General features: G+C 38.4%; 1 protein-coding gene across 1 annotated transcript; it reads right to left on the bottom strand.

Moving 5' to 3' along the window:
- Nucleotides 1-432: 432 nt before the first annotated feature.
- Nucleotides 433-3,494, bottom strand: psmg3 (proteasome (prosome, macropain) assembly chaperone 3). The gene is made up of 3 exons (XM_033645953.2): nucleotides 3,361-3,494; nucleotides 2,165-2,393; nucleotides 433-1,097 (listed from the first exon to the last, which is right to left on the bottom strand). The coding sequence occupies exons 2-3, from the start codon at nucleotides 2,381-2,383 to the stop codon at nucleotides 945-947; spliced, it is 372 nt and encodes a 123-aa protein (XP_033501844.1). The 5' UTR covers nucleotides 2,384-2,393; nucleotides 3,361-3,494; the 3' UTR covers nucleotides 433-944.
- Between the last annotated feature and the right edge of the window lie 13,769 nt (nucleotides 3,495-17,263).

Here is a 17,263-nt window from a genome sequence, read left to right as displayed (position 1 = left end):
GTTACGCTCCAAGACTCAGAACTTATATCCAATCTCTTATGCCAAACGAGTCCCATATATCACAAATTACTTATATTTACGCAATTACAAAATTACTAAAACATAAAATGCAAAAAAATACATAATTATCTGAGATAATAGAGCAGCTCTTTAAAATGTATTGAGTAATGCTGCTTTTGTCATGATCTGCAGCAACACACTGACAGCACAGAATGCCTTGCTTTAAAATGGTTGACTGCTTCACTGCATTTTCGCCAGTGTAGCAGCTGTAATTGATAAAGTAGATTAGAAAGATCAGAAAAGGCCTGCCCAATTTTCCAGTTTGATGAGACTATTGGTGATGCTCAAAATACTTACCCAATGCTAAGCCTAAATGATCCACTGGACTCGTGACTTGAATTGCATTTGTTTCAAAGACAGGAAACAGACAAGTTTTAGGAGTGACCTTTTTATTTCCAAATTACCCTTATGAAACAATTTAGAATATCTGCACACTGAAATATAAAAATGACAAACAGCATAAAGTATTACAAATTCAAAACAAACTAAAACTGTCAAGTCAATACATATTTCATACAGTGATGAAACTGGTGCTCCTAGCCATCATTTTGCAAAGTATAACTCAGTCAATGCACATTCTGAAGTTTGTGAGACCACAGTGGCTCGCAGACACTCTTCCTTTACAACCAGATAAACTCTAAATTATGTTTTCCACAAGACATTCTTCACTGTCTCAACAAATCAAAAGATCAGAGTCACTGAAATTGGATTCATACATATCTGTCTTCCAGCACAAGCCTTGGGGTTTTTTCTTAACTCACAGATTGGCATTTAGTAAACAGTGAAATCCTTTCCATTTAAAATGACGCAGGAGAAAAATGGGGGCATCCAGATGGCCTGCACTTCATCAAGCCTTCAGGCTTCATGTCCATTATGTTGACTTCCTACCAGACTTGACAACTTTTGATGATCTCTTTCATTTGTTTTATTGCATCTATGGAGGAATCCTTGAGTGCTAGTCCCAATAAGACAGGCCTGTTTGCGGCTTCTTGTGACACAAACGTTGCAAGATTTTTGGCACAGACGTGTGTCAGTGGCTGAAAAGAAAAACACAGATCAGGCATTAGGTTGTTAACAGAAATGCTGCAATGTAAAATGTCTATGCCAGAACATGATGAATTAATGAGAATGAAGTATCTACAGCCATTGTATGTGTAAAGACCTGGCCTGTGAAACCTAACTGATAAAATGAAGAAATCTACTTTGTTTAATATTATGTATATCAATAACTGTCTTTTCTATTCATGCAATCCAGTTTTCAACTTTTACATAGCAAATGATTTTTCCATATCTTCGAGCACTGAGGTTTTCCAAATCATTTCACACTGTGAACAAGTTGGCCAGCAAAAATGACAAGACTTTTCCAATCAAATTCTGTGCTGTTGCCATCGCATATGTGGTAAATAGTTTGCCTTTACTGCTGTGCAGCATTATTGATTGTGCAATATTCCACAAACACCATGAAAAAAGTAATTTATTTTTGTGAAGTTCTCCCAGTTTGCACATCTTACAATATGACTTCAGTCTATTTTAATGAAACTTCTGATGTGGTTGTAGTAGATTATCCGACTGCTGTGTAATCCAGTAATCTTGACAATAACTGAGATGAAGACTCAGCTGTTGACATACTGCTTGATTACATTACATAACAGTTTTCAATCAAGGTCAGTGAGACAGTGCTTCAACACTGCATCTCTTCCTGAAGAAAAAGCAAGGATTGTATTTTTAAAATGACCGGGGAAAGGTGGAAAACAAACAAAAAACTGTACGTCTTCTGGACTCCACAAGCAAACATAATTATAATCCATTCCTCTATTGATGATCCATGTCTGGCACTGTACGCCAGTTAGAAAATTACTTGCTACTTACTTGCTAATGCAGAGCTGAAATAGGTTTTCTTGTGCAAACTTTAACAGACCGCTGAACTCCATGCCTGCACACGTCTCATTTCTCCCCATCCAACAGTAATTCAGAACCAATCTTATCTGCCCTTTCACAGCATGAAATGAGTTACCATGTGTTGCAACACGTCTGTCTGATGTCCTGTGAACAAGTCCATATTACACTGATACAATATTAATCTGACCAATTTTATCTAGCGTACCTCGTCTTTGCCCAGCAGTACTTTGGTGGAGAACGTCGGGGTGCTGATATCATTAGATCTGGAGTCAGGTGTGACAGATATCAATGTCCCCATTTTGCCGTACTGAGTGAGAACTACAAATATGTAATTGCTGAACTCTGTACAGATGACTTGTGTTGAAATTCCATTTACTTCTTTTTCTGCCTGTCTCGATCTGATGATGGGCTCAGGGGAAGACATTTTGTGAATCCTGGATGAGAAAAAGAAACAGGAAATGGTACATGAACACAATTTGTTCAGCTGCAGTTAAAGAGTATTTTCACTATTGACTATTTCGCCAATTATTTTCATGATTAATAACTTATCTGAGTCATGAATTTGGCTCAGCAAAGCATCAGCAAATAGTGAATATGCATATTATGATTTACCACAGCCAGAGGTGAAAACCAAAAATGCAATACCATATCGTTTCACTATTATATATGACAAAGGAAAGCATCAAATAAACACCTTTAAGAAGATGGTACAGCAAATGTTACTTGTAAAATGACAGACACCAAAAAAATCTACTGTCAAACAACTAATCTAAAAAGGAAAATTATTTTTGCTTTAGGTAATTAACACCATACATGTTTGTTTTCTTTAACTGTGGAAACATTGACACTATAAAATAGTTAAAACAAGTAGGTTTGTTTTATAATGGCCTATTATCTCTTTAGTCAGACATCTATTATTTACATATTAAAGTGACTGCTCTGTGTTGCATCCTTCAGAAAGCCTTGTGCAATTCCAGATCTTAAATATATTACCTTACCACATCACATTTATTTGCCAACTAAGTGGACATAATCTTCAATGATGACAGTTCATTCAAACAGTTGGGATATTCAGACTTTGATACAGCATGTTGTTAGCAGCTCAGTGACGAAAGCAAAAGACATAAGTATGTCAGCATTGTGTCCTTACTAAAACCCACATCCCACCACCTGCAGAGACATCTTAAAATCGATTAACGTTAACGTTACATTTATATTTTTGTCCAGCAGAGTCGAGAGAGAAAAGCTTCGCAGAGGAGATGCTCGGCTACAGGGAAGTGCTGACATGCAGATGCTAACGTTAGCGTAACAGCTATCAGTTAGCTCCAGCTGTAACCTTCGCAGTCGGCGTAACGATAAACCAATTTTTTCAGCGTCTCTGTGAAATAAAAAAATCCTCACCCTGTTTGTCCGTCAGTGTAACGACTGAAGCTTCCTATGCACACAGACACACTTTCAGTAACGTCAGTAGCGCTCTGTCTTCTCCCAAATACAAACGTGAGCAGTTCGGTTGAACGTCAATACTGCTCTCTGTGCGTGATGACGTTACATGAAGTCGCGCCTGACTTCCGGGGTAGTTTCTGGCTCAATTTGAAACAAACTAGCGGATTTAATGACTCTTTCAACACGAAAAGTTAAAACAAGACAGTTGGGGTTTTATTAGTTGCCATATAATTGGTAAATAACTTGATTCTGATTCAGATTATTATTTTCTAATCAAAGAACTACAAGTTCCATGAGGCTTTTTGGTGGTTGAACTGTTCAATAAAATCATGTTTGACAGAAATTACAAATGCTTGCCCTGATATCTGTTAAATATGCACTTTTGTTACCTCATGTAAAGATACCATGACTTCCTGTCAGCTCGAGTACTTTCTATTTTTCTACCTTTGTACTTTTTAAACAGAAAAAAAATATGTTTTATATTGTGATATTAACTGGAAATGACTTAACAATATAACCATCAGCAGTGGGTTATTATTGGCAATGGACATTTACCAGAAACTTTAAGCTCTCTGGTGATCTCCCTCAAGCCTGCTGCCACCTTATGTAGGTTTTTGTAGTTTAATGCTCAATTCAGCTTCATGAATCAGTTGTTCCTCATCCATTGCAGAGCTATCAAAGCGGCAACAGGAACAAGTAACAGTACAGCCACTGTATTCAGCATACCAGATCAGTTAAACTGTAACTGTAGCAAAACACAGCTCCTCATATTTACTCACCAACCCTGCAAATGATGTTTCTAACTACATATGACTTATTTTACATTTAAAGAATTGGAATAATTTTGAATAATAATTTTGCAATTATTTTTTTTGTAGATTTATGCAAAAATCCTTAGGGTGTGGAATATATTAGGCTAACTAATGGCCCTTTTTGTAGGAACATTTCATGTGAGATAAGTTATGAAATGAGAGCGACTAGGACCTAATTCAGTGAAAGTTACCAAAAAACTGAGAATATGGAATGAAAGTCTATACATTTAAATAAAAGCAAACTTGATAAACTCATACCATTGAACAAAAGAACAAATATTTAAATCATGGGGAATTTACGGCAGTGTGGGTAAGTAATGTTTTAGATTTCATGAATGTCTGTTAAGTTGAAAAAACAGCAAAATTGTACCTTAAGGTATTGCTCATGGTATTTTTTCATAATTCTTACATTTGGTTGTTGTTTTTTGGCCTTGGTATCATCCTCACAACAAACCTTCCTTGCAGCTTCACAACGAATTCACAGAAATAAAATAAATTAGGATCAGAACTTTCTGTATTTGCCTGAAGTTTGCCAGAGACTTGAAGATTAAAACACATAAGGGCACTTTGTTTTCTCTTTGTTTTTCTCATAAATAATATTCAAGGTTCCAGCGTTGGTCACAATGCATGCTTATACCTAATCTGCATAGTGTTTTTTTCAGAAATGACTGTGAAGTGAGGATGATTCAAGCAAATTTTAACAAAGTATTATCAAGAGTGAATTTCATAAAGTTTCAAAATTAAGCCGATCCTCTGCCCTGGTACATTTCAATCAATATTAAGTAACAGAAACAACTCTTCCAAAGCAAGAAATCACAGAGGCAAGATGTTTTTAATTAACTGTCAATGGAGCTTTAATTTGAGGAGCAGATAAAGTCTTGCTGTTCATTTTTATTCTGCTTTCTTTAATTTTTAGCAGTGAGTTTTATTAAATAGTGGCTGAATAAACCCTTTGTTTACTAGGAGAAATCTAAAATCTCCTTAACACTGTGACATGATAAGAAAAAACAAAAACAAAAGGGGGAAACTTTTCTAGAAAGTGTGTCTCCAGTGGTGCAAAGACTTATGATTGACAAATTACATGGAAGTATAAAAAGCTCATGAATTGTTTGATTTATAGCATGTGTGATGAAAACTAACTGATAAACTGTTTTCAGGGCCCAGCGGCGTTATCAGTGTCACATTTGAACTGCTTCAAACACTACATGTAGGCCAAGCAAGGATAGTTTAGTAGGACTTTTCCATTCTGGCTTTACATTCACCAACTACAGCAGTCACATCTGCATTTACAGCCACAGGAGAGGCAAGCAGTGGAGGAATTTTCACTGTTAGCAAAAATGCTTGCATGACATTTTTTTTTTCAGGTGGATGTGAGGCTCCACTGAAGTCAGCGAGTGCTGCATCAGGCTGATCCAAAAGGAGCCATCCCTATGAACATGGCACACTCACAATGTCAAATAGAGCCGGCTCAGCGGAATTGTTATGCACTCTGAGTAGGCAGCAATAGGTATGAAATTGGTTGGACCGCTCCCTATACTCTCTGGCTGACCATCTGTGTCCTTGACTGATCATTCTGATCTAAACAAAATTGTAATGCAAATATCAATATACGACATTTCAGCAGTGCATGTGTAATGCACTGTCACACAATCTGTGATGGCATGCATGTTCATGTGAACTGGCGATGCACAAAAAATGTTTTTGAAAGGCATCAGTGAATGACTTTATACCACACCTTGAATATGCATTGCTATCATACAAGGCATGTTATTCAGTCTTTCAAAGTGACAAACAACATGTCCCTCTCGACACTTTTTATACATCACAGTTTAAGGACAGTTTCATAAAAGCTATGACATATTGACAATATTCATATGAGTTTGACTCTTAAAGGCTCAGTGTGTAGGCATCAGTGGAGACCTATGGTGGCTGACTGCATCTAAAGCCAGTGTTTGGTTTGTTTGCTCTGAGCTATTGTGGAACAACATGATAGACTCTGTGGGGATGGACCCACTCCCCACATGTAGATATAATCAGCTCATTCTCCAGTAGAGGACTGCAATGGGAATGGTATCATGTGGGACACAAGTGGGACAAATCTTGTGGGAGCAGGCGGTCAAAAAATAAACTGTGGGTCCCACGATGCGTTGGAAAACGACAACTCTGTCTCTTTACCAACCCTTTTGTGTGCTGGCAGAAGTCAGCTGTTGTGAGTGCTCTAACATTCTATAAAAGACAGTCAAGGAAGTAACAATAATCATTCCTGGAGTGTTTTTTTACCTGAAAAACTTACAGAATGTGATAAACATTTGTATTTGTGCAGGTTAGGGTTGCCAAAAATACACCTGTGATTGCAGTAAACTACTAATTAACTGTTGTGTGCCATGTATGTAATCTGCCCTTATTGAACACCACCAAGGGCTTGGGTGTGGGTGGCAACAGACACGCAAATTGCAGAAAGGGGTGGTAGTAGAGCATACACACTAAGGAAGCTGGCGGTCATGGTCAAAAATCAAGATGGAGCTGGCAGGAGCGGGATTAATAAAACAGTCCTGCACTGGACCCCACCATAAGGAAAGGAAAACACAACAGCCCCTTTTACACTGCCTCTGGAAAGCGGGAATGTCACACCATAATGCTGCAACCCCGTTCTGTACAAAGGGTCCAGTTGCACAATGGGGGGACAGAGTTGTCTCACCTTTGAGTCTGCAAGGGAGGTAGTAACAATGCCGATGCTGCGTCTGTGTAAAACGGACAGTCAGCGGGAGGGTACCATGCAGAGCACATGTGCAAAATTTTTATGAGGTATCATGTGTGTGACCCACGCCAGGAGATTTAAAAAGCAGCTGATAGCAGTTAGCAGCAAAGTCAAAGAAAAAGAGCGGCAGCCAAAAATGTCAACAACCAGTCAAATAATGAGATCAATGAGCCCCTTACCCTCTGAGCAGAGGGCAAGATCAACTGCCATATAACAGCGACAGTAAATGATTGTTATTGCCATTTTAATTGAACCGTTTTTGTTTATAAAGTGCTGCCAATGCATATGTTATATGTCACACTAGAGGCCGACACTGTGCTGTTACATGTCACATCTGTCATTCATCTTTTGCATCTGCGATCCTGGCATGCTATCTAAAATCACACACTGGAGCGACATGACGCCATCATTGTTTAGCTCTGTGTAAGAAGGCAAAGGAAGCATAAAGAAGGGATTTTGTAGGGGCCCTATAGTGCTTATTTGTAGGTGATTATAAACAAATGAAATCATTGTTATGAATATCATATTTCACTTCTGCCAACAGATGCCCATTAAGCCTACACAATGGACCTTTAATGTTCTCATGGTCCTTGCTATTTATTAAAATCAGCTATGGCATGAAAAACATATATGTGTTGGGAAGCTGTTTCTAACATGCTGGATACTGTTTTCTTTCATCCATTTTCCATATCATTGCTTTAGGCTGAGCATTGTCAAGTTCACAAATGTCAGCTGTTGTTCAGGGATTTAGATAAATAGCGCATGCGAGGTTTATCCAGCAGGTCATAAGTAGGTATTAAGGATAGAACATGTATAATGAATCTCATATTACTCAGTCCATGTAATATTTCTTTGTGAATTACCAAGACCTTGCTTTGCATAATGAATTACTGTAGACTAGCACTAATGGTTACAGTGACTGTTTCAGGGGTTCAAGGGTCCTTTGAGCTGTCTGCAGGAAAAATGAGGAGTAGCTTAATTCATGATAATGTGATTCATATGATGATAGCATGAGAATAACTTTATGAGTGTGTATAAATCAGAGGCGTTATACTCTGTCTTCTGTCCACTCCTCTGCTTGCTACCTCAACCTTTTCCAGACCATCTGACATGTTAATGACAGTAGCCTTGTCGCTGCAGTAAATGCACATGCATTGGAGGTCCTTGATATCAGAATCTTTGGATATCAAAGGACGGCAGGAGTTTAATTCTAGTTCCTGGTTATGCAAATGTTTTTGTACTTATCAACATGTACTTTGGATGACACTTCAACATTTCAAATTTAGGAAACAGATGCACTTTTAAACTGTCTTGGAAGACATCCTTGAGAGATGTTGTTTCGTGATCTTTCTTCGGGCGATAAACATGCTACAAACACCAGCTGTATCCCAAAAGTTGAGCTTGCCGCCACACAGAGAAACAGAAATGTTGACTGTCACACATTTCCAAAGGAGTTGATGGTGCTTGAGGGTTCTCAATTTCACAAACACACCCTATCTCTGAGTGTGTATGACTAGTCAAGCATTTTCTCCGTCGCTGTCTGTCTCACACACAGACCCTCTGTGTCATAATGCCATCCCAGATGAAAATGTCTTATATGCTGGATGAGGCAGCTCCCATCACCACCCTGCATTTCATCCTCACATTCAAATTTGTTGCATTTGTGTGTCTCATCAAGCCTCTTTGGTATGCACTGAACACATTTAGAATACACCTTCTAAATAATAACTACCTCAATATTAGGTCATCAGTGATGTCAATAACCAGCCAAAGTGGAATTGAAACGTTTTCCTCACAGCTGCTTTGTAGAATCAGAGAGGAGGTGCATGCGGGCAAAAAGGCACCTTCATGCCTCAGTCACACACATACATATACACACAGACAATTATTACCCTTGTGGCCACCAGAGTGCTGTGCTGTATTACAGATAGAGCTCAAAAGCGGCTTTACCATGACATTTGAAAGTTGCACTCATGCCACGTGGGATTAACCCCTGGGGTTAGTTTCCATTAAGTGTTTTTCAAATACAGGCAAAGACAAACCAAAAGGGAAAAAATACATGTTCAGGGCATTTGTTAGAAAGCATTTGGAGACTGTGATTTACTTTTTCTGACTGAAGACCACCCAATTACAATCTTGGATTTAGCATGGCTTCATGATTTCTTTGAGTTTGGTATATGTAATGTGTTTTCTTTTGTTGCTTGAGATAAAAACAAAAAAAAGATTAATTCAGCAACAGATGAAGTCCCATGCTTGTCCATTTTCCCACTTATAATTTCTTTTTTTTTAAATTCTCAACTATGGAGGACATCAAAACAAGCAAGTGTCGTGCAATGCAAGACATTTCATTCTTAAGCCCAAAAAGCACAAGACAAAGCCTTTTAATTCCAGTATACTGCACCATTTGAAGAGGTTACCAATTTCTTTCATTTCACAAACCACAGTAAAAGGCACCAGGTTTCTATAGTTTGTCTGCTGGCTTGACTGGATTTTGACTGACAGAAGACAGATCCAAATATTTCAGGGAGGGAGACAGAAATCAGAGAAGCAGCAAAGACTGATCCCACCTCGTCTCATCTCAGCTCTTCACAGTGTTCCAGAAATGCACACATTAAATCATGACTGGAACATCTTTCAGACAGTAAGGGTTCATGGCCTCATGTTTGAATGCTTTGTTAAATGACACCATGCTCCTTAAATCATATCACACAAAAGCAGAGACGTAAGTACATAGGACATAAATCCTACATAACTAATAGCAAAAGATTTCTAAAAGCTGCATAACAACATCTTGTCATGGCTGATTTGCGATGTTGATGATGTCTGTCTGTACCATACAAGAATTGGAAATGTCCTTCTGTTATATTCTTGCCATGTCTTTCATAAAAATGAAAATCCATGACAAAGATGCTCTACTTGTTTTATGGCAGTGGACAGTGGACCTGCACTTTCAATGCACCAACCAGAAGCCATCTTGTAAAAGCTTCCTCCAAAGGTGAAGAAGAGGCAGCCATTAATACCTCAAGGTGTAATAAAGTTAATACTTTGGAAGAAACAAAGTTGTACTCTGAGGTAATCTTTTAATCCAGCTATGATCCAATTAGGCTACCTGTCAAATGACATAACTTTCAGCAAAAGTTTCTCTGCCTTACAAGCATATATATATATATATATATGTATATATATATATATATATATATAGATAGATAGATAGATAGATACGTTTTAATCAGTACTACTTAACATTGCATAATCACACAATTTGTCTTACTGGCCCTAAAATGGTACCATCTCATGCAGATTTTGGTAATGCTTCATGTTCTGAGAAAGTAATTTACAACTTAGAATCGGAGAATTATAAGGCATTGTTGTGTAGAGAACTGCTTAAATCTTAATGAATGGACAGAAATCAATTTGGACCCTTAAAAATTAATTTAATATTGCAAACATATTCTACATATTTGGTGAATGTTATGCTTGTCTATCATTACAAAAACACACAAAAATACAAATTTGAGATTTGCATGACTAAAAGGCTCTTGAAGTAAAATCAGTGCCTAAGTACATTGTCCTCTCTAGAGACCTTCACATGAATGAACAATTATACAACAGTTTCTTTATAGAAGATTTTTGGGAAATGATGAGACCTATAAAATGAAGTGTTAAGCCCCAGACATCCTGAACCGACGTCAAAGAACTAGTAGCGACAAAGGCCTGTGTCTCAGTCAAGAAGTTGCACTTGAACACACCACAAAAGCTTCAGCCAACGGCCAACCAGCATGTTCATTCTGTGTACAGTCTGAGGAAATAACTCTCCATACCAGCAGGTGGCGGTAGTCTGTAAAAACAGCAATGGGAAGATCAACAGGACAGATTCAAGATGCTTGTTAGCCAGTTAGCACAATAACAACACAACCCTGTTGAAAGGACAAAGAATATTTACTGTGTGCTAACAAACAGTAACAAAAACAACTATAAAATGTCTCTGCTAAAAAGCTTAATGGCTAGAAAAATAATCCTAATTCATAAAACATGTTTGTGTTAATTTCACGCCCTCTTGACTTTAGCCATTTGTTTGCTTGCCTAACTTGCATTTCTCTTCTTGTGCTTGGAGCTAAACTGCCAATCTGAGTGATTTCACAAACAGGCTCGGACGCCAATTCAACATGCTGAATTGGACAAAAATCAGGTGACAAAAGCCAACGATGCAATGCAATAGCGATGTGGGACACTCTGCAAAAACTGGGGTGGCTGATGCTCACTGCAGCCCAATATTGACCAATGGCCAATTGCTGGGGTGTAAATATAGACAGTGCAGACAATGCAGGCAGGGAGATTGGGCCCTCCAACAGTGTGTTGGGTGGAGAATAGGTTCTTATGGGTGACTGCCAACTTGAAAATATGCCTGTGTTCAAAGGAGAACTCTCATTAAATTAAACCACTGCCATTTGCTAAACATGCCCTTGAAAAAGGCAAACCCATCTGTATCATGTTTTTCATTTCTATGCTTATTCCAAATAAATTGAAATAAATAAATAATAAATAAGTACATTTTGTCATATACAGATATGCAGTGATGATTGTTGGGTAATATCTATGCTGATGACATCAAATGTCTAGTCTCTGATCATGCAATGAGATGAAATGTGCGCCACTGGCTGACCATCAGCTTGATGTGTCAGGGCCCTTAACTAGATTTCATACTGTATTACATATGAGTTACTATATGATTTAAATACTGTATATTTTGTGCTGAGTATATGTCTTGTATAATATAAATGTAATTAACGCAACACAGTGCACTAAAAACTTCTGATTTGCATGTTTCACAAACAAACTCATACAAAACAATTAGTAAATTTAAGATTTACGATTTTCATTTCACTGCATGTAATATTTGAGAGAAAACTGTTTTTGTGAATCAATTTATTTATGTGAAATATCCAACCATAGTGAGAGAAAGGGTTGAATATATCCATACACTGGAGTGAAAGTGGGAATTCTGTGCACTATTAATATTTGCATCATGTTAAAAATGGAAACCTTGTCCTTTGGTTGCAAGTAGCAAGGTGTTATATAAGTGATAACCCTTCAGCACATACTACCCTACTTCACATCCCTCAGTATTCAGGTCAGTAGTTGATGTATACGTTGCTTGTCCTTGTCTGTAGATTACAGTAGAAACATCCTTGTCTATCTCCTCTGCAATGTTTTGCAAATATCTTTTCAATTTAGAGTGGAGAGACCCTATCTTCACCTTTCCAGCAAGAATATTTGAATAATTAGCAGCAAAGAAGAATAGCTTTAAACAAATTGCTCTCATCGCAGGGGTACTTAAGATATTAAGTGCTTCACATTTTCATTGTTCTTACACATTAAGTGGCAGTATGTGGTCCTCAATCTTGTATTTGTGATCATTAATCATTACTAACGACCTTCATTAGGTCCTAACTTAGTTTATCTATGTCCATGCATGTTTGCTGTGCAGACTGAGAGCCAGACTTAGCTAATTATGAAAATATAATAGTTAATACAAGATGGAATTAATGTCATCGGAGTCAGGCGATATTAATGGGTTTCACCAACACCGTCTAAATAGTTGAGCATATTTGGTTGATGAGTGCATTAACAGTAATCAGTTTCAACTGCCTTTTGACACACGCATGTAAATGAAACATAAGTAGCGTGCCCTTTAGTGTTGTTTAAATTTTCACACAAATGTATCACCTGATTAATTTAAATAACTTTGTTAATTTGTGCCACTGATTATCTGCCCGGTCTGTGATGCAGCACCTCATTAGATCAGGATGGCCAGAAGGCATTTATAGCAGTCTAGCTGAGAAATTATGTATTCCAAACTGATATTGATATTCAGCAGCATCATGTGCAGACACATAATTCCTAATTGAATTATTAAATGGACACTGAAACATATTTGAAACTTCAGTACACTTCTTGCAGGCTGTTGTCATGCACTGTTCGTATGTATACCTACAAAAGGTAATGCACCTATTCGGACACAACCCACGAAATTGAGGCAGCTGCATTCACGCTGCAAATGCGTTGAAGGGAGTAAAGAGGGAAGTAGTAGCCTATAAAGAGCAAGAGTCCATGTAAGGAGGCAGGTTGGTGCTGTGGATGGGTCAAACACACACACAACTTTCCCCTAGGAGACTGGCGTCCATCTGCAGGAGAGGTGTTCATGGATCATGTGAAACCAAGTGAACTTTATTACATTTATTTTCCTAAACCTATTAAGTATGTAACATGAAGACAGGGAGGCAAGGTGGTACAGTGGTTAGCATTGTCGCATTACAGCAAAGGGCACCCAGGCACCCCTGGTTCAAACCTGGGGTGGGCAGGTTGGAATTTCAGGGTGTTGAAGCCCTACTGTGTGGAGTCTGCATGTTCATTTTGCGTCAGCGTGGGTTTTCTCAGGGTACTTCGGGTTCCTCCCAAAATCCACTGACATGCAGGATAGGTTAATTGGTGACTCCGTATTGCCCATAGTTGTGAATGTGAGCATGAATGGTTGTCTGTCTCTATGTGTCAACCCTGTGATAGTCTGGTGACCTGTCCAGGGTGTACCCTGCCTCTCACATAACAACATCTTGTCATGGAGGACCTGTATGTAAGAACATAAAAGTCAGAATTAGACATTAAACTCACTTTACCCTGCCAGCTTCCTAGTAAATAGTCTGTGTAATGTCCGATTAAGCCCATGTGTGAATAGAGCAGGTTATTGTCTGGAGAATTCACAGTGATTAAATGGGTGTATTGATCATGTTTTTATCATGCAGCTTGCACAAAACCATCCAAGGCTGAAGAAGGGTCCTTGACATGAAGACAGCAACGAATATCTGGAGAGATGACAAGATAAGGGCCAAAGCTGAAAATTTCAGACTAATTCAAGGAAACGCAAGAGACTCTTTGTTTATGACCGAATTAACAACCGCCTATGTGACCACGGTATCATATGTGTCATGTCCTGCCTCCTGCATGCTCTACCTAGATGCCACTATACCTGATCATATGAGAAAATGGCTCATGATTGTTTTCTAAAGCTAACTGACTTAACATTTCCAAATCTAGCCTACGTAACTTTGCATGAAGTACATAATGTGACGACACCCAACCATGATTGTTGTTCCTAACTTACCTAACTGGTAGGGGCACTAATGCATTGGGCACTAATTTGTTAGCAATCATACAAACCATTTTCGTAAGCCATATGAACCATTGTAAAAGGATACGTTGCTTCTTGAATAAAAGTTGTGAAGCTGTGAATAAGAAGTCAAGGTATAATTTTGCAGCACTCCTGTCATCACAGCTGGAATAATAAAGTGCAGTTTACTTATTCTGGAGGACAACACCAAAATTGCAGAGGAGAAAGTGAAAGTACCTCCGATGTATTTTCACAGATGGTAATGGGGAAGAGTTATTTTTTCCTCGATGCCTCAGGAACTGGACTCAGATGGCATCCATTCATTTTCTACACTGTTGCTGAGTATTCCCAAGGAGAATTCACCCAACACCCTCAAACTCCACTGATACCAGGACACTCAAGGCCTCCTGGAAAAACAGTATGCAAACAATGGAGTGCATCTTCCAGATCACGTCTCCAGATTAAAAAACAAACTCTGCTTGTGAGAATGTACACTGCTGCAAACTCTGCACAGCTTGAGAGGGCAAAAAGTCAGGAGTACAAAAAAGCTAGTAGAAAATTTGTTTTAAGGACATAATGGTTAAGTATTTTATTTTGAATATTTGATTATATTATAAGATTGTTTCTTCTGTTAGGTTTTAACTCAAATAATCTTCTAATTGGAAAGACTAACAAGTTGTACACATTAAAGGAAATCACATCCTCAGTTATTTTCTCTTTGATATTATCAGTCTGTCGTGGTTTGTAGATTCCAAATGTTATTTTCTGATTAAATCATTTACTTTTTGTAGGTGTACCCACTCAAATTCCCTCTTCTAACTAAATTTTCCAGGATGACTTCTAACAACTCTTGGGGGAATGGACATAAAGTGATTGCTTTCAAGCAGAGGTGGGTGTATGTTCTTATAAACGTCCTGACACACCAAGCCCTCAGACGGTCTTCTGTCAATGTTGCCCATGTCGCTTTTTCAGCCAATTCAGCATGTTGAATTGGCGTTGGCAACGGCGGAGCCCATTGGTGAATGAAATCACTCTGATTGGCAGTTCAGCTCAGCACATGCGAAGAGAAATGGAAGTGAGGAATGTAAACATACAGCTAAAGTGAAGAGGGAGTGAGATCAAAACAATTTTCTTACATAAGGTCAGATTATTTCTCTTTAGACATTGAGCTCTTTTGCAGAAATGTTTCGTGATGGTTTGTGTTATTGTTCACTGGCACACGGTAAACATGCTCTGTTCTTTCAACATTGGATTGTGTTTGTGCTAACTGGTTAACTAGTTTCAAGACGGTCTTCTGGTTCCACTTTTGACTGACAAATACAGACTACCGCTCTCTGCTGGTGTGGAGAGTTACTGTCTCTCAGCCAGGTGTAGAACATACATGCTGGTTGGCTGTCAGCTGTGGTCCTTGTTGTTTGTTCATGTGCAACTTTTTGGCCAAGGCACAGGCAACGTGAGGTGGCTTTCATTGCGGCTAGGTCTTTGATGTTAGTTTGGTGTGTCTGGGACTAAAATATAGCTGGTCAGTCCACGAGTTTGTTAAAAATGGATACATATGTGACTCTTGGTTAAAACTGAATATTGTGTAGCTGCAAGCTAAGGCTACTGCTAGTGAAAACTGATAAAAATGTGATGGTTAACACTGATAATTTGCCATTTATGCCAGCAACTGTCTGTATTGTACTGGACTGTATGTATTTGGACATCAGGCTGAAAAAGATCAATTCACTAAAAAAAGAACAGTGCTGAAATCTATCCATTTATAACACATTAAATATGTTATAGCAACATGTTGTCACAACCAACCCTGTCAAATATGACAGCTTAGTCAGTGGCCCTACGCTTTAAGCTATGATGCTGTTTGCGCCGCTCAGTTTCTGCTCATTACATGCATGCATACAGTGTCTTTTCCAAATAAACTTCTGTTTAGGTTGAGGCACCGAAACTGAGTTGGGTTAAAATATGTACGTCACACAGGAAACAAACAGCAGTCTCCTAGGTGAAAGTCCTGTCTTCATTTGACTCATCCATCCACTTTGTCACTCTTAATATACATCCTGACTTCCTCCTAGTCTCTTTTTTATTATTTATCTTATTGTGTCCACAATATGCAGCCTGTATGTCTTACTTGTTTGTGCCATGTGTGCACCTGCTGTGAAAAGAATTTCCTCCTTGTTCTATCTATCTATCTATCTATCTATCTATCTATCTATCTACAGTGCCCTCCAAAAGTATTGGAACAGTGAGTCCAATTCGTTTACTTTTGTTGTAGTCTGAAAACATTTGGGTTTGACATCAAAAGATGAATATGAGACAAGAGATCAACATTTCAGCTTTTATTTCCAGGTATTTACATCTGGATCTGATACACAACTTAGAAGATAGCATTATTTGTAATGGAACACAAAATTTTTAGGTGAGCAAAAGTATTGGAACATATAAACTTAAAATAGATTAAAGTGAATGAGACTTAATATTTAGTTGCAAATCCTTTGCTTTCAATAACTGCATCAAGCCTGTGACCCACTGACATCACCAAACTTTTGCATTCTTCTTTTGTGATGCTTTTCCAGGCTTTCACCGCAGTCTCTTTCAGTTGTTGTTTGTTTTGGGGGGTTACTCCCTTCAGTCTCCTCTTCAGCAGGTAAAATGCATGCTCTATTGGGTTTAAGTCTGGAGACTGACTTGGCCAGTCTAAAACCTTCCACTTCTTGCCCCTGATGAACTCCTTTGTTGTTTTGGCAGTGTGTTTTGGGTCGTTATCTTGCTGCATGATGAAGGATCTCCCAATCAGTTTGGTTGCATCTTTCTTTAAATTAGCAGACAAAATGTTTCTGTAGACTTCTGAGTTCATTTTGCTGCTGCCATCATGTGTTACATCATCAATGAAGATGAAAGGGCCCGTCCCAGAAGAAGCCATACAAGCCCAAGCCATGACATTCCCTCCACCGTGTTTCACAGATGAGCTTGTATGTTTGGGATCATGAGCAGATCCTTTCTTTCTCCAAACTTTTGCCTTTCCGTCACTTTGGAAAAAGTTAATCTTTGTCTCATCAGTCCATAAAACTTTTTCCCAGAATTTTTGAGGCTCATCTCTGTACCTTTTGGCAAATTCCAGCCTGGCCT

Source organism: Epinephelus lanceolatus, chromosome 18, assembly GCF_041903045.1.
Source record: "Epinephelus lanceolatus isolate andai-2023 chromosome 18, ASM4190304v1, whole genome shotgun sequence".
NCBI classification, from domain to species: Eukaryota; Metazoa; Chordata; class Actinopteri; order Perciformes; family Serranidae; genus Epinephelus; species Epinephelus lanceolatus.
This window is presented reverse-complemented; position numbering and strand designations above follow the sequence as displayed.

Excerpts from the sequence above, each read along its gene's own strand:
- psmg3 (XM_033645953.2), bottom strand. The coding sequence starts at position 2,383 with ATGTCTTCCCCTGAGCCCATCATCAGATCGAGACAGGCAGAAAAAGAA. Across the intron at positions 1,098-2,164 it reads TACTGCTGGGCAAAGACGAG|CCACTGACACACGTCTGTGC; the intron begins GTACGCTAGATA and ends TTTTCTTTTCAG.